The sequence below is a fragment of the Centropristis striata genome, chromosome 20, assembly GCF_030273125.1.
Source record: "Centropristis striata isolate RG_2023a ecotype Rhode Island chromosome 20, C.striata_1.0, whole genome shotgun sequence".
In the NCBI taxonomy this organism is placed as follows: Eukaryota; Metazoa; Chordata; class Actinopteri; order Perciformes; family Serranidae; genus Centropristis; species Centropristis striata.
This window is the reverse complement of record NC_081536.1, coordinates 11,819,080-11,837,828: the sequence shown is the minus strand read 5'-3', so window position 1 is coordinate 11,837,828 and position 18,749 is coordinate 11,819,080. Positions and strand designations below refer to the sequence as shown.

The 18,749-nt window shown below is 40.0% G+C and overlaps 1 protein-coding gene across 1 annotated transcript; it reads left to right on the top strand.

The window, feature by feature from the left end:
• The first annotated feature begins 16,039 nt into the window (after positions 1-16,039).
• On the top strand, positions 16,040-18,682 carry msx3 (muscle segment homeobox 3). The gene is made up of 2 exons (XM_059359499.1): positions 16,040-16,440; positions 16,850-18,682. Exons 1-2 carry the CDS (start codon positions 16,077-16,079, stop codon positions 17,254-17,256), a joined length of 771 nt encoding a protein of 256 aa, XP_059215482.1. The 5' UTR covers positions 16,040-16,076; the 3' UTR covers positions 17,257-18,682.
• The last annotated feature ends 67 nt before the right edge of the window (positions 18,683-18,749 follow it).

Here is an 18,749-nt window from a genome sequence, read left to right as displayed (position 1 = left end):
CAGTAAACATGTGGGAGTTGTTAAAGTAAGTTTAATGGCTATTTACTGTGTTTTGGACGCTTCTCATTAAACACATTTTCCACTCAAGGAGAACTAATGTTTTGGAAAACTCTCTGAAATGAAACACAAATCGTGCCAACACTTGGCACATGTGGCTCATTAATTAAGAGCTCTGCCCTCTACAGAATAAACAGAGGAACTGCAGAGACTTGCAACACTAGTTTCACTGGATAGTTGTTGTTGTTGTGCTGTTAAGTTTTATTTCCCAAAACTTTAAACCTGCAATAACTGATTTTTTTGCAACTTTGGTGGAAACAGAAGTAAACTGTTAACACAACACAGACTATCATCATCTTCTGAAGGTCCACTGTGCAGGATTTAGGGTGTTATATTAGCAGAAATGGAATAAAATTCTTAACTATGTTTTCATTAGTTTTTAATCAACTGAAACTATGACTAACTAACTTCTGTTTTAACACTGACACTCTAGAGCGTGTGTCTCACACTTTTACATCACCTGACCACCGCACGTTCTCTATATGCTGGATGAACGGAGGAATATTCATTTGCTTCAACCTCAGATGTCGCTAAATCTGGGACACTGAACCTTAAGAGTTGCCTATTTAGACATACCAATATTAGCATTAAACTGAAGTTGTATTTCCGGCCACCTGCTGAATGTAAGTAATGTAATATTCACTGTTTTTGGTCTCCACCAACTCCTGGAAGAAATCTGGCTCTCTCTGCTAAATGTTTGCCTATTTTCTCTGTTTTTATATTTGGTGCTGTGGAGGCGGCTTACAGAAGGTTTTTAGAGCTTTTTACTTGGATAGCAGCTGTATGCTGCTGTTCCCTTGTGCACTGTGCAACACCCTGCAATCACAAGATAGCACCAAAGTTCAAAACCCTGAAGGGAACCAGCTGAAGAACCTGAGTAAATATGGTGGACTTTGGTTTCCCAGCAAATTCACGCAGGTTCTTCAGCTGGTTCCCTTCAGGGTTTTTGACCTTTGGTGCCATCTTGTGATTGAACCACCGCTTCCTCCAGTTTTGAGTGGAACCAGTGTGATTGAGAGTAGAGCTTGACGTTTTTGAGAATGATGTCTATACTGATTATAGACGGGGAAATTAATCGCTAACCAATATTTTTGAGCTGGAATGAAAACAGACCTTTTTTATGTAGACTGTGCACTGATTTTTCAGCACTCTGTAAGGGTACCCAGAGAGCTACTTTCTCAACCATTAAGCTCTATTAAATAATATTTAACATTATTATACATTATACAAACAGCATGTTACACTGTCAGACAATTCTATTTATAATAACTGAGAAAATAAAGAATAAATAGGAATAAATTAAATAGCTAATTAAACATTATTACTGTTCTGTTTCAGTGAACTGCTGACTGTTTAAAAATTTAAAAAATGAATAGCTAACACCATTTCTTAATCACGGCAAGCAACATTTTCCGCATTATATTTTGTGTAAGAAAGTTTTCATAATGTCGCATATCAGACAGCATATACACCGGTACTGACAGGCCTTTGATAGCCCAATATTTGCCAATATTAGCTCTATTTGAGAGTGGCGAGAGTGGCCAAAATAGTAAAGTTTGGGGTCTGAAAACTAAAACAATGAGCTTGGTATAAAGCTGTGTAGAGCTGTGGGGAACTATCACATAGTCATGTCATCTATTGTTAGGAGAAAAAAGCAAGATATACAGACATCTCTTCAATGCTACACACGTTTTTTCTACTTTTTCTAACATCTGAGAATAGTGATGGTTTATGCCAGCGGCAGAAGAGCAGGCCTTGAGGGTGGAGTACATCAAACAAGACATAAAAAGAAACAACTTCCTCCTCCTCTCTCCCCCCTGCTCCAGCCACTGAATGCCTCCTCACTGGAGTCCACTGCGGCGCTGGCTGCCAGCTGGAGTACCCCTAACCTTTAACCTCTGACCCCCAGCACCACTGAATTCATCACAGAGCCGTCACCTTGGTGCACTCGGCGGGGAGCACATCCTGTGAAACCCTGTCATGACGACAGAGAGGAGCACCGGCGAGTGCAGGTGTTTACAGCGAGTACAGGTGTTACAGATGTTCTTTACAGCGCCTTGGTATTCACAGCACATTGTATGCAGAAGATCACAGAAATCCTCTTTGTGTTGGTCACGCTCTGAATTTGTGTCTGTGTGTGTTTGACTTTGCGTGTCATGGTCCCATCTGTCCTGATGCTCCTGGGTTAAAGAGAGGATCCTGCTGTTCCTTGATGGAAAGCTGCCTGCTACAGAGAGATCCGGTTACAAGAGCACCGCACTTTCATCCTTATTAAAGAAACATGTGCCCGCTCTCAGCAGTTATGTCTGCAGATGAAACTTTTTACTCTCTTCTCTGCTTTTCGGTACGGATACGATCTGTTTACAGAACTCGTTTCCATTTATGATGGGAAATAAAGAGCTCAGACTATGAGTATATGCACAAATTATGAAAGTTATTTGTACTCAGTGATTTGTGGCTACATTTTGTGCATTTTCATACTTCAAATACCAATGGTCTCTTTGTTACTCAGTCAAATGATAATGACAGACTCCCTGGAGACAAAGAATGTCAAACCAAGCTGACTGGGTTAAATGATTAATTCATCTTGTGTCTTCGTCATTTACCCACAACTAATTGGAGGACTGCTACCAGGGCTGTTCGCATATGCAGACTTAGCATTAAAGCAATATTGTTTTCCAACATAGAGGAACATAACTTAACCCCCAAAATCGAAGTACATTGATGACTGAGAATCTGGAATGTCATCATAGAAATCATCATGTCCCAAAGTTTTCCTAACCTACTGATCTTATTGGGTATTGGAGTTATTGGCGAGACGGGCCATGATAAGTAACACACATAATGTAAGGACAATTCAAAAACTAAAAAACTAAAAACTGTTTATTATGAGGCTGTTCTGATGTCAGGATGAGGACAGGGAGTGAATATATATTGTTATCTGAATTGCAGGGAATACAACAATAAAGACATTAAATGTAATAAAAAAGGCATTTTGAAAATGAAAATATTTGAAGTTCTTGAACTCCATTTAAGTATTCTTTGATGCTGCTTTAAAGTAAATGTGAGGCAAATATTAGGAACATTAGGGGTTAAAAATGTTTCTATTTCAATGCAACAATTTAAAAAAATTAAGAATATTTAACAAATACTTATCATATTTATTTGCCCCTTTGTATCTTTTTTATGTGTGCTGTTATGTTCAGTAACTGCAGTGAGACAAAATGACAAATTGTAATCGGATTTGGGGAATCCTGTTACATGTAATGCATCTCATCGACTGTACTGTGCAGCAATGTGCTACCATAACAACCTTCATTCATCCCAGATTGCAAAGTTGCTCATTACGCATCATTCAACGCCACGTAAACTACCTTCGGCACGGTCAGAGGATGTGAGTCAGACCTCTGATTCGACTCCACCAGCAGACTTTTATTTGAAGAAGATGACTGTCCCGAGATGTCTATCTGTAGCTGCAGTGCAGCCGCTGTGCTCCCTGACCTCACCTCCCAGACCCGGCTTTGTTCCCACGCTGTGCCCTATGGAAAGTCTGGCTCCAACCTTTTCAAACCATAATTACATACCTGCAGAACGCAGACAACAGGGGAGTAAAGACAGACGCAGCATGAAAGGGAAAGGGCTCACCATCAGTGATATATGATAACTCGCTGCTGTATTTAATTTGCGTTAAAGGACAGCACTAAAAATAAGACCTTTGAATGCATTGCTTATTGGTTTTCTGTCAGTCTAAAGTAAAATAACAGTAAGATTTAAATCTCTCCTCAGATTCTCTGAATAAGCACATATCTCACATTGTTATGTGTCTCAAGTGATATGATTATTGCTGTTGGACATTGTGTGGATAAAATCAAGACTGACTCTACAGTCAAACAGTGCAGAGATAAAAATCTAGCAGTAGAAGAAGGAAAAGCAGATGGGCTGCAGTGATTCTTCTGTTCAATTTAGATATATCTGATTATGAGAAAAAGATTGTGGAAGTACAATTTAATTATAATGCAAAATTTTGTTTATTTAGCTCCTCATATTATTTAGGCCCTTCTTAATGAAAAGCACACAATTGTTGAAACTGTTTTATGGTTTGAAATGTCCAAGTGAGCTTAATTTTTGGTGACATAATTAGTGACTCATCACTCTTTAATTACATGTTTAGTTACCAATTTACACGCTTTTCTAAAGTGCATTGTGACAATAAAGCATAACATGAAGAAGAACAACAAAGAGAGCTTTAATTGCTTAATGGTTTGGGAATGGTCTACGTAATTCTTTGTCTTTTTATAATCCTTCAAAGTCTCTTAGATCCTCTGCAGCCGTTTAAAAATAACACAAATACGAAAATCAGCATCTCAGTCTGACAATTGAATTTTTTTTTTTACACAGCACTGCTTTTAACTGTCACTCTTCCTTTGCTCTATTATTATATTTTACATGTTTTATTGTTCTTGCTCTTTTGTTGTCTTTCACATATATTATTCTAAGTATAACTGTTCCTGCAATTTGCTGCCTCTGTTGTGTGTTATTCAAGCGATTGCCTGGTTTGCAGTATTTGCACTTGTTCTTAATTTGCCTGTTTGAATCTTGGGCTTTGATTTAAAGTGGTCGAGATCTAAGTTCTGGGAGTTATATTTAATCCGCTCTCCCTTGGTCTCTTCAGCATTAGTAATGATACGTGATGAACTGAGAAAGTCAGAGATCAAGTACTCAAACGAGGCGTTGAAAGGTGCACAGACCAGAGTTAATAGTTGCAGACATGCTCTGTTGGCCTTCAGGCACACAGCGGGAGCCTTTTTGGCAGTTCATATAAGTTACAACTATGAAATCTGCTCTAAAATACAAACATAGTACACCTCTGTGCTCAGTAGAAGCTGCTTGGAGTAGAAGGCAAGGCACCATAACTTTTCAGAAACTATCCACACATGTTGACAAAGAAACAGAGAGGTTAAACTCAAAAGTCACAGCAGTCTTTGCAAATTAAACTAACACAGTTATGATGTCCACTGTGTCCTCTCCAAACAAGCCAACACAAGATGAGTCTCACTAAAGAGGGTTACTTTTACATTATTGGTTTACATAGCCCTATGAACTTCTCCCTGAGGAAAGACGCTTGCCAGAATGGGATTTTACTAATGTCACTAAATCACTCCCAGCTGGCCTGACTGCAGGAAATGCTTCTTTCTTCTCAAAACCTCAGAGCAAATAGTACATGAAGCGTGGTACATTCATGAGCATGTCTGTCCTCAGAACTAATGTCGAACTGTCTGTCCCAGATTTCATAGCGTTTAATGTCCTGCAGGGCTGCGGCCGCGGTCTGTCTCCGTCAGTCTGCTCAGTTCTTTGGCTGCCACGAGAGCTTTGTTTCACCACTTAACCTTTAAAAACTGGTCGACTAACTTCAGAAGGACAAAGTTTAAGAAGGTGTGAGAAATGTCAGATCAGTGAGCATTGATTCCATAATGATGGCAAGGTCAGCCACACAGTGACTTTGGGTTAAAAGGGTCTAATAGACATTTGAGGAGGCTTTGGTGTCATGGTTGTGAAAGCAGTTTAGCAAAGAGGTAAACAGCCCAGGGCCAGCAATAACAGAGTGGAACTGATTAGAGGAGGAGAAGGAAGGAGGCAGAGAGAAAGAAAAGAGAGGAAAACTGAGACAGGGACTGATAGCATCTTCTTACCCAACTTAATTATATTAGACAGCTAAACCCTTCAAAAACTCTCAGAGCTGACTGTGTTTAAAATCTCATGTGAAATGTAAACAATAACAAAAGAATATGCTGCAGATATAGTTCTGTATTTTGGACCAATCACTATCTTTCACAAACACATGGTAAAGATTTAACCTCATGCTCATACTATTAAGTCACAGGGGTTTTAGTGTTTTAGCAGAACAAAATCATTGTTTCAGAAGAAATACACATTGAGGTGTTGAGATTCACAACAAAGAAAGGGCTTTTACAAAAAAGCTTTTTGAAAGAATTCAAACAAACACATAATCTGTTCTATTTAAAACACAATGTTATGAAATAAAAAAAGAGACTTATGATTCAATGTGTGCTTATATGTTTACTGTCTGCCTGGAATGAGAAAATATTTTTCTCCAGTGTGAACCAACATTTGAATGTAAATTTAATCAATCGTGCAGAACTCTACAGGAACAGAATAATAAACACGATGTATGAACGTGCAACAGACATCAATAAATTCGCCCCATTCTGTTTGTTAAAAGTTATACTTTGAGTGAAAGTTTAAACAGTAAATGGAATATATTGATGTAATTCTCTATGCAATTTGTTCCAGCTCCGCAGGAAAAGAGCAGTAGGGCCATGTTTGTAGTTTTTTCTTTCGCAAGGCAGGTTGGCGAGCTAATGCTATAAGGTAGCTGCATTTTATAAGTCAGCAAACAACAGAACTATCATGCACATGTTCCTAGTGCTCAAATATACAAATAAAAAGTGAATCGTAAATAATTTATTTTGACATCATCCATTTTGACCTAACAACAAAATACTCTATGTTTATGTTACATCAGCACTCCAACTTAATCTGGGATTTTGTCACAATATAATATTTTTGTCACAAAAAATTTTTTAGGCCAGTATCCAGCAGGATGGTGCATCCTTAAAGCTATTTTTGTAATCTTAATAATGTCTACTTTCTGAACAGCATGATCAAATGTTTAGGGCAAACTTGTGTAGGCATAAACAGACATAACATACAGTTCAAAGAAGAAAAGCACAGCAGAGTGGTGCAGTCTTGAATTGCTGGCTTTTAACTTTTGTTTCGCCGCAAGCAAACTTGTTATCAAACCGGGTATACAGCAGACATCAGTGAGGTCAGGGAAAAGCTTTGAAGTAAGAAGTGGTCGATGGACAACAGGTAACATTTAGATTTTTCCCAAAATGTTTGAGGAGTGGAATGTGACCAAATCACAGAGTAAATGTACTTGCTAAGATCTTAAATGCAAAGAATGAACTCACAGTATGATTTGTGAGATAGAAAACAATAATAGTGAATAGCTCCCAGTCATAATCTGAAGGCAGAGATTTGGGGATCCAGGTTGCCAAATTGTATTTCTGTGTTTTGACAGGATGTGGACATGCTGCAATTACCAACAAAGAGAAGGATAACCCTCTTTCCCTTTCCTTCAGCTCTCTCTATCCCCACACTTTTTAAACCCTCTCTCCATCTCTCCGTTGCCAGCTCTTCATATGTCAGTGAAAGCTGTTGCTAATAAAAGTTAAAAAGCAAAGTATGAAAAGGAGGTGAGAGGGAGCAGAGGGAGGTGCATTCTTTCCTGCCTGCATGGGAAGAGTTTTGCCGGGGCGAAAGGGAGTTCCAGCGGTCTGGGATGGGAGGAAGGAGGGGCTGGAAAGAGGGGAGGTGTGGATAGGAGCTGAGTGTCACCCCGTCACCCCAGGACATGGAAAAAACATTTTGTTTCATCAGGTTTCAAAGGCACGGCAATTACATGAGAGTTGCAGGATGACAGGACATCCCTGCTCTACATTGGAGAAAGAGCCACGCCTTCAAAAACTTAACAGGGGGAACTCATCCTCTCCTCTCTTCTCTCATCACCTCTCCTCGACATGGCTATAAGCAGCACTAAGGCAGCACCCCAATAGCTCATCTCCATCTTCTCTGTGTCTAGAGAAGGCGGCCATTGTGTGCCCGTTCCTCTCTCCCCAAGTCAGTTTCCTATTGAGGCTCTGAAAGGGCCATTGAGGGGCCCTGTTTTGGCTGTGCAGCTCACCTGCAGAGGGGAAACTATGGGTCTATTCTAAAGCCCAGCAGCTGCCAGGGCAGAGAGGCTGGCACCCAGTGGGAGAGAGAATAGCGGCCGCAGAGCCTTTCAATATGAAGCCACTTAGTAACAGAAGGCATGTGCCAAGCCTGCAAAGCCAGAATGAAGAGTCGCCCTTTGGAGTTCACTAAATATCAGAAAAGAGTGAGACCCATCTCCTCTTCACTCTCTCCTTATGTCGTAACTTCGTCTGTCTGTTATTCGTCTGGCGTCCCTGTTTATGGAATAAGAATCAACAGGTACGGGACAACGAATGAGCTGCAAACTATAGAGCTATAGAGTCTTCAGTTTGGAGGATGGAGGTAAATAAGGTAGTTTTTTGGTTGATCAACAGGTGGAAGAGTGGAGAATCACATCAGCAAATGCACAAAAATAGTGGCAAACAGCTCTTCCACCCTGTTTAAGAGTAATCAAACCAAAGTCCTTGTCGTGTGACAGATCAAGCCATGATACCACTGTGAAGATCTCAGTGGCTGCAGGCCTGTGAAGAAGCCTTTCGCACACAAAGCCCCTTTTCTGTCAGCAGGCTAGCTCCCACACTGGCGCTAATTTACGATGCCCTCACAGCAATTTCCACAGTCAGAGAAGTTCAATTGTGTTTTCCAGCTCATTAAGCATCAGCACAACAAAGCTTTCATCTTCTCCTTCATCCCCCTTTTCTCTCCCTCCACCCATCTTCTTCGCTTTATCCGGCTGTCCACTAATCTGCCCCTTTTTTCGAGCATCCAATATAAAAAAGATTAAGCATTAAAGGTAAAATGGGCTTCCTAATTCAAACAATTTTCCCTACAATTAATTCTGTTTCTTTGTGGTTTTGGTTTTGGTTTGTTTAAAGCAGCCCCTCATACAGGCGCAGGGAGAATTTAATGGTTGTTTATTCAGGGGCCTCTGCTGTGCCCTCCCATCTCTTTCACAGCTTCATGAGACGACGTGGAATCTATTGTAATCGCAGAAGAATCAACTCGGCATATTTGTTCAGGTTGTCACTGTGCTGAGATCACAGGCGCACACTCACATTCTCACAGAAACCCTAAATATATTCTTCTAATAAAACAATATTTTTATAGATTCTGCATTTTTCTAAAGCTAAAGAGGTAATTGTGTGACGACCTGAGAAATGTGCCAGCGAATGCAAAGGGCTATTCCCGCCATCTACAGCTCACACAAAAATGCCCCTGAGCAAGTCATGTGACCCTAATTCGTTCCAGTTTCGGCTCTTCTGTGGTCAACATTATCAGAGCCACGAGAATAATTATTAACTATAATTTATTGACCTCATCGACATGCCCAGAACATCTTTTGAAGTCATAGTGAGTCACAAGCTTTGAAGTAAATATGCCACTGAAATATGAACAAGACACTGCTTTAGTTTGATCCAAACAATCACTCTCTCAACAGCAAGTCATTTATACTGAATAGCCATCTACAATAAAAGTATTATGTACTAAATATGAAAAATAAAATGTTGTTTTTGGTGCACTGTTTTGTTCTGGAAGATAAAAACACAAGCCATCTTGTACCTAATATCTCTTAGATTTAGATACATTTAAATTTACAAAAAAAGTACCAAAGATCAAAAGACGGTGCTTTTAGCTGCCATCCATTTAAAGATTGTTCTGACATTTTTGGAAATACATTTATTTGTTTTCTTGGGCTACAAAATCAAACTACTAGCACCTCAAAACGTGCTAGTGAGCTAGTTAGGCTCTCTGTTTTCTCCCCATTTCCAGTCTATGCTAACCTAAGCTGATAGTGGAGAGTATAGAGTTTACTGATTGTTAATATTTAACATGCAAATTCAAATTTGTACTTTTCCAGATTAATTACTGGTCTAACTTGGTTAACATTGTAGTGTCCAGTTTGCAGCTACAAGATATACAGTGTCACATTGTAATAATCCAATATACTGAGGATATATAGTTATGCTTCCAATTATTAGTATATTTTCTCTTAAATCAAACTATTTAACATTAGTAGAATGATTAGTAGAATTAGGAAACAATTAGATTTTTTTCTTTCAATTGAGTGTCTCAGTGGAACAGTCATCTTTAACAGGTGCTGCTGTGTGATTTGTCACAGTTTAAATTGTCACAGCATGTTGCAGTGCAGCTGCCATCACTTGAGTGGTTTCGGAGAAGTCAATTGTAATATTGTTGGGAAATGTTTAACCTAATTTGCAAAAAGTCAATCGGCAACAGCTGTCCCACACAGCTTGACACAAATCAGTGCGGCATTGTCAGTATCCAGTGGGCCTACGTCAAAGCACTGTGCTCAGTACTGTCTCCCAGTTTGCTGTGGTCTGACCTCATTCTACAACTCATTGAGTGGCAAAGTGTGAAAATGATGCTGTGGCAGAGACATTTGACATTAACTGAAACACATAAGAAAGAGAATGACAGTGAAGACGATACAGTATCACTATATGTTGTGGTATCATTCTCCAGTCGTTCATTTGACCACAAAATAGCTACAAATGCTTGCAAGGCCACACCAGCCCTCTGTGTCCCACTGTGAACCACTGGAATGCTGCTCTACTCAGAGACTTGTTCAGTAGTTAGTAGTTTAGCTTCTCTATATTTTAAGACGATGCATGGGTTAGAGCTGTACCTCCAAGTGTGTGTGTGTGTGTGTCAGGTTTCTCTTGCTTCCATTAGTCCTGTGATACACCTGCTCCTCTGCTGTCATCGCCCTCATACTAACGACGCCTACATCTGCTATCATGTGCAGACAATAAAGAGCCTATGATAATTCGACATCCCCTGCCTCTGTTAGTGGGTCATTCTCCAACATCCTCATCTCCCTCATTATCATCGCAGAGTGCAGGCTACCATCTGAGTTCCCCCCCCTGCTGTCAGCGCCGTCACTGAGCTCACCCTAACCCCTGGCTCGCTCCAGGTCCAGAGAGGGTGTCCGGTTCCCTTTGTCCCCCTCCGTAACCAAACCGCGACAATACCGCAACAATATCTCTGTGTTCACCTGTTAGCACCTGGCACCGCGTGCAAGACTCACTGCCGAGTCCTCGTCAGCCAACCAACTCGGCTCGTCCCTGTCAGACGCCATGTGGAACGCGCCTTCCTGTCACCAAACCCAATATCCTACATACAAAACACACAGAGGCATAATAACCTGCTCGCTGCTTGCCTGTCAACGCTTTCCCCTGGCAGCCGAGTCATGCTAACATATAGAGAATAAATGAAAAGCACTTAACCAATCAACAACCCATCACGTAATTACAAAGGTTTCAAGCATCATCTGCCAGTCCCCAGTTTGTCCTCCAAAAGATGGAATTTACTGAGATATCATCCTCACAATGAATCAAGCAGACAACCTCAGCTTGTCCTGGTGTAAAAAGTCAATGACACATGTATTTACAGATTCAGTTGTCAGAATGCTCAGACTTTGTCACTCTAAAGTACAAACAAATGCAATTCCTTCGTGGAGATACTGATGATATGTGAGAACGACTATTGTGTCTTACTTCTCTTTATAAAGACAGGATTTATGCACCTCCTACGGCCGTGGCAGTTCAGAACAATTACAAACAGCTTTATCTACAGAGGTGGTCGTTTCCATTTCGAGAACACATCAAACTTGTTCTTGTTATGATGCACAACACAGAATGAAGTGAGAAATGCTTGTGCCCAATGCTAAGGGAAATCTTGTGCTAATATTGTGTAGTTTGATCCTGCCATAAAAACAGCACCCTGCTGATGCCCATATTGGCTGTAATGAGTAACAGCAGGGGAATCCATTCCATAAAATGTGTTGTCCAACCACATCTGAAGGCACAATGAGTAGGATTCATCCGTTGTAAACACAAAATTTAACGTTGGCCCCTCCTCCCTGGCTAAATGACACCAGGAGCGCTCACCTAAGCGGGATTATTTTTGTCTAAACATAGGATTTTTTTTTTTTTTTAGGAAAATCCTACTCATTGTGCCTTTAAGGTATAGTGTGCCACACTCTGAGGCAGGCTGGAAAGCGTGCCGTCACAGAGAGGGGTGGGATGCAATGATCTAATCAGGATAATGATGCATACTTTCTGACAGTCTTTCATGATGGATACTCCTGCACTTATACACAAGCAGAGTGACAGTATTTATGTGAAGAATTAAAAAATAACACTTGAGGGAAACACACACAAACACTTCTGTTAAAGCAAACTTATGCCTTAAGAGGCCTGTGGTCACTTTCAGTAAGCCTATTGTCATGTTTGACTGCGACATTCTGAGATTTTTCCTAAGGCGGGCTAGAAGATGGAGAAAATGTAAGCATGTTTTAACGGTGAACAGGTCACATCACTGACCTTTTTCCACTGTTGGCAGGTAAGACCTGACCCTGAGTGGGAGCAGCAAGAGTGGCAGCTCACATGACACAATGAGCTGATGGAAAGATTAAATAATCAGTGCTGACGTGTTGTTGCAGTTCCCTTCAGTCGCAGATCAGATAAGGAGGAACATCAGTGCTAGGACCTCAGGCCCTCCACATCCTCTTTGGCATGACTGGCATGACTGGGCCTGAGTGAAACGAGCTGGAGCCAAGAGAGCTTGTATGCTTGACTTTATTATTTCAGTAATTAATGCGACACGCATATTAATCATGCTAATTTACAGTGTGATGGCTGCGAGCATGGTGCTGCGTAGAAGCCACAATTTATGCTTAAAACATTTATTTGTTTATTTGTACGTCTCATAGCAACAGTTAAGGTAGAATTAGCTTTAGCTTCGCTCAATAAAAAAGTCCTCACTGTGGCTCCTTCTTTCTCTTTTATGATGCAATCATCATATGATGGCAGGATACTTAATGATGGTTTAATGATACGCAAACTTGTTGAAGTTCTGGGGTGACCCGAATTCAAATCTAACAGAAATCTCAGTCATACATGTGCAATCATGCACATCGATGTATTACTGTTCTATTTATTATGATTTTTCATGCAGAAATTTACTGGAATTTTAACCTTAATGTTAAGGTGTGACAAATATTTTGATTGATTGATTTCACTTGGATTGTGTATAAAATGAGGACAAGGACTGAGTACCCTTGATTCTTTTCAAAATATGATATACCATTTAAATGTCAAGCTATGTTTTATTTCTGACATTAAAGTGGTCAAGGTATGATTGAGACTCAAGTTGTGACTGTACACTAATGATATTTACATTTAGATTTGAGACTTGACTTTTTACTAGTGTTTCGAGATGTGAGACACAAGCAGACTTAGCATCTCTGTATGAAATGGACCGAATCATAAATATGATACTTGTGCATGGATGGAAATCACTTCAAATCTATACACAGTGTGGTTTATTGTAAATGTCAGCACGGAAAGAAAAGTTTGTGATCTCACATCCATTGACATTTTGACATACAAATGTTGGCAGGTCCACTCAGACACAGGATAATGTTCTGTTATGCTTCACCAGGCAGGCCTCCCGTCTCTTTTAAAGACGATACACTTTCACCACAGGGTTCCCCGCTGTGTGTTTCATAAATGTTTATCCCACATGACTCCGGCCCCCCTCCCCAAAGTTTGCTTAGGATAGCTGTAAGCCATGCCAGCTCGCATGAAAGAGAAAGATAAAAAAAAAAAAAAGGAATATATAAAGCCTGCTTCAACATGTTTGGCTCGAAAGGAAAACTCTTTTGGAAACCGCAATTACCTCCTTAAACACTTCTCCACCTCGGGAAAGGCAGCAGAGAGGTGTGTGTTCAGTTTGTGTGTGTGTGTGTGTGTGTGGGTGTGTGTGTGTCAATCAGTCTTCCTCCTTTCTTCACCTCTAAATGATGCACTGATTTTTTTCCTCTACAGTCACCAACAACAGGTTGCCTTTTGGGGTTTAAGTGAAATGCCTTGTCACCTATTACATGGATTGCCATGAAATTTGGTCAAGATATCCAACATGCTCAAATGTTGTTGGTGACCTTTCAGCCACAAAACACAAAACGTGGATATGTAAAGAAAAGTAATGGTTGAAGTAATGGATAGAAAAAAACTGCAGTGTAGCGACTGCACTATATATAGATTTTAATTCCTCAAACCAAAACTCTCATTACTGACTCTTCTGGCATGTGCGTGCAACTCAGCGAGAAGTAGGAAATATAATTTACTCATTTATTATAAAACAATGGAAGGGAAACAAAACATTACAGACAGCCCTACATCCCTTTTCAAACAGGAGGAGAGCGAGAGTGGTAATATTCACAGTAAGTAGAGGAGAATGTAATGTTGTTGGGCACTAAATTACAGTCATTGAAAGCTTGTATGGTTACCCAGCGATCCATCACTGTCACACAGAGAGGGAGAGGGGGAGAGAGAGCAGACAGGCGCCAGGCGCAGCAGGATCAAAGCAGAAATGTACCTCAGGGAGAGAAACAGTTAACTCCATCTAACCAATTGTCCCACAGACAGACATTCAGTGTGCTGCTGGAGGCCCAACAACAGTTCCCATAAAAGAGAAAACCTCTCACATATTGGGTTTCACCAAAAATGATTTGACTTAATTTGAAGAGCTGCAAAACAAGGCCAATTTGGATGGGCCTCTTCAATGAGCCTCTTCAACATTAGTTGTGGTTTTACTGTCTCTCAAAGGGATTACTGACAATGAACACAATAGCTTGAGATATGGGCAATACACAGCCGTAGATAATTTGATTACAGGCCACAAGATAGACATTTATAGTGATAATAACTCTTAAGAGTATAAAAAGCACTGTGAATTCCAGCCTGGATTGCTTTACTGCTTTAATGAAACTTGGTAATAAACTACTGTAACCTACTGTCAAGCACAACTTCTCAGACGAGGTCCAAGAACAACTAACAGTACTACAGTTTTTTGCAACCTAACAATAAAATGTATATCAGTAAACTTTAGTAAATTTAAATTTTGGTTCTGTCTTTCAATAAACCTTTCTTCACTGATTTTTTTTTTTGGCCACTTGGGGCAGTGTAAGACGCTATAAACACAACATTTATCAACATATCATCATCTTACAAAGTTAATATAGTGAATGTGTTTGCAAAAAGCAATATTAGGATTAATTTGGAGAAATGTTTATAACTGCCTGGTGAATGCGAATATATTATCCACACTCTTTTTAGCTCTGTTTTTGGTCTCCACCAACTCTGACCGCTCCCTAAAAGTGAAGCTTAAACATCTTGATCGCCCCCTGGTGGCTGCCTCTAATATGGTATATAAGCCAAACTAAAAACTCAAAGTACCCATTAAATACATTTTTGCCAATGGTGGTTTTTGTCATTTTAGGGAGCTCCTATTATGCTGATGTGATGTTTGTTCAACTGTTCATTTGTCTGATGAAGTTGGGTTGCAATTAGTTATTTGATGCTCTAAAACGGGTGTAATATCATGATTGATAGGTTGCATCGTGCCCTGATTGGGTCAGCTCACTACTACCAGACACTGGCTGCAAATGATGTCACCAGCACAAGATGATGGTGGCCAAATCGGGATATTTTATATTCACTTTTGCACAGGGGGAGAAAATGGAGACGCATCGTCCATTATGTTTATGGTCATAAAAAATGTTTTCAGTTAAATTTTACATAATTGGAATAAGACAAAATAGGATTAAAATGATGGCAATTTTTAAAATCTAAATAATAATAATAATAATAATAATAATAAAAAGAATAATAAAAAAATATATATAATAATAAATGTATATTATTAAGATCAAACAATAAATATTCAGACCTATCCAAGAAGTTTGTTTACTCAAAATGAAATATATCCATGCAGTCTTGTAATGTTAAGGCAGAAGGTAGTGCTGGTGGAGGAGCCCACAGCTGGAGAGAGCCAACAACAAAAATGTGCGAGGAGAGAGGGGGACAAGAGAGCATGAGGGCGGATATTTTACTTTTGGGGACTCCTGATCGGAGGTTTACATCTGTCAAGGCACTACAGGCGCATGAAATGAACCACAACGCTGTCATTAAAAGCCTGACCTATCAGAAACTATTTTCGCCGAGTCACGTGGGAACATCGACAGACTGATAGGCAGGCGGAAAGATGAGAGAGGAACTCATGGCACTTCACTGGAGGAGAGGCAAGTTCGTGCGTAAAAAGTGAAGTTTAGCACACTGCTGCGCATCGTTGGAGGACCCTGGGCCGTAACTGATTTTTTCGAGTGAATACACGAAAAGAAAAACAGCAACGGAGAGAGCGGCAGGAAAAGTGGTTGTATGGCACCTCAGTCGTGCGTAATGAATCCTGCGCAGGGATCACCGCCCTCGGCTGCTCCGGGGGAGACCTCACCACCAGAGGACCGAGCCGCTGGAGGCATGGGAACTGACGAGCTGGACCTGTCATCTGTCAGAAGGTGTAAAAGCAAAAGTTTAGATCTGCCTTTCAGTGTGGAATCGCTCATATCACCCAGGACGCCGGACACAAGCCTCCACTCCCCCGAGCCTGGTTCAGGCTGCATCCGGGCGGAGGAGACAGAGTGTGCGTCACCGCGGGGACTTTATCGGTCCAAACCAGAGGCGGTGGACCTCAGTGACAAGGAGACGGGCAACTGGTTTCAGGCTCCATACGCATCCCCTCCAAGTGAGTGCAGGAATTTGCCGTTTTTAATTCTCAGAAAGAGCTGTTTTTCAACTTTTCAGTTATGCACTAATGGTAGAACCTAGCACTAAATATTACAGTGAAAGTACAAAATAATTAATAGTCTGTCTTCTGCAGCAGTACACTGATGTTGAAACTTTATGTAAAGAGCCACTGTCCCTTTTCATCCTGTCAGAAATCTAGAGATGATAGAGATTAATTTTTAAACTTTAAGTTTTGATTGCATTGCCCTAAATGGCTCCTGCCGTCTAAATATTTTTGAATATATTTCCCTGATTTGCTTCACTTTAATCCATGCATAATGAAAACAGATAAAGTCACTAATATATATAGCTAATTAATATTCATCACGTTTTCTATTCTAATAATATGACTCTGATTATATTTCCAGGGCTTCCCAGTCCGAGCGCGTGCAACCTACGGAAACACAAGAACAACAGGAAACCCAGAACTCCGTTTACAACCTCTCAGCTGCTTTCTCTGGAGAGGAAGTTCCGTCAGAAACAGTACCTCTCCATCGCGGAGAGAGCGGAGTTCTCCAGCTCCCTCAGCCTCACAGAGACCCAGGTCAAGATCTGGTTTCAGAACCGCAGGGCCAAGGCCAAGAGACTGCAGGAGGCCGAGCTGGAGAAGTTCAAGCTGGCCGCGAAGCCGCTGCTGCCGGCCTTCGCCTTCCCCTTCCCCCTGAGCGCACCCATGGGGGCACCGTCCCTTTATGGGGCCATGAACGGACCGCGGCCTGGCTTCCCCGTCCCAGGACTATTTAGTGGACCATATGGGATGTACTACTTGTCTTAACCCTCACTAACTTTGAACTGCATCGTTTGGAAAACTGCCTTTAAAACAATAATAAAACATCTACAGCAAATAATCAACACTGCAAAAATGTCCATCGAATGAATCAACCGGTCTGAAATCTTAAACATATATAAGCTAAAATATTTTATGTTATAATAAAAAGTATTTTTTCCCCCCACACAAATATGCTGGTAGAACAACCTTTTTAAATACTGGCTTCACTCACGGATAACCGAAACAAGTGGAATATTTTTACTCGATTGGTATTTTTCATGAGTTTTATATGAAAAATAATTGTAATTTACTCTACAGTAAAGTATTTGTAATGACGGTCATTTTTGCAGTGTATTCAGTAAAAAAAAATGTTTTTTTAATGACGGACTTTCGCCGAGATATTTTTCTGGATGACATCTTAAAATTGCCTACATTGTGACCTTTTCATCTTAAATAGAGGTATTTTGTAAATATTTTAGTGAGAGCGATTTTATGTCGTAAGACATGACTATTTAAAGGCCTGTAGCTTTGGGTTTAAAGCAATAACTCGTGATGACTCCACATGAATGTTTGATTTTCATTCCAGAGGCCTTTGAATATTTCTCAACTTAAAAGTTTTAAACTTGGTGTTATAGAAAAGACCGAAATGCATCAACACTTAATCATTCAAGTTCAGTTAGGTCCCCAATAGTCTCAAACTTCATAATAAAGCAGGTCGACTTTTTTATAAGCTGAGGGTAGAAAAAGTTACCAAAGTAGTGTGATTGGGGTTGTATCTAAGGCTATGCAGAGGAAATTAAAAAAAACAACAAAGCAGTTAGTCCAAAAATAGATCTATAGGCTGTATAAAATGTGGGTCACCTGTAATAGTTCATAATCAATAACAAGAACCATCATGGGACAGACTATGGAGTGCTCATTAGTGCCTTTTCATCACTGTTGTACTGAAATCAAACGTCAGTTAAATAGTGTGTACAAGTTTTATCTTCAGAAACATGTTTAGCTTTAGCATTTTGTCATTGAGCTGTCATATACTGCAGTGACTTATTCATGTTAACTTTGAACCATGACATCTCTCAAGGTGAAGTTACTAAACCGCACAAATTGTTTCTAACTTCTTATTCATTTCCAGTTTAAAAAAATATGAAATCTGCTACAAAACAAATCCACTTATTTTTGTCCTTTTAAATGTTTTTTTTTCTATTACATTACCTCAAAGGAGAACCTTTTTGCACAGGTGTTCAAAGAGCTCTGAAAAGTCCAGTTTCATCACTAAATGTAAATAAAAGTCATCAGCTATTTTTGCAAACAATTAAAATGCTAAACATGACTGATGGACTCACATCAGTCATAAATGTACAGTGTATTTTATATCCGATGGGGGAAAAGGAAAGATGTTTTGTACAATTATTAAAGTCTATTATGTAAATTCTGGCATTTGTCTTATTTTTCTCTTCAATGTCAATTTCACATCAATATGATTTAAACATTGCCTCTAT

Excerpts from the sequence above, each read along its gene's own strand:
- msx3 (XM_059359499.1), top strand. The coding sequence starts at position 16,077 with ATGGCACCTCAGTCGTGCGTAATGAATCCTGCGCAGGGATCACCGCCC. Across the intron at positions 16,441-16,849 it reads TCCATACGCATCCCCTCCAA|GGCTTCCCAGTCCGAGCGCG; the intron begins GTGAGTGCAGGA and ends TTATATTTCCAG.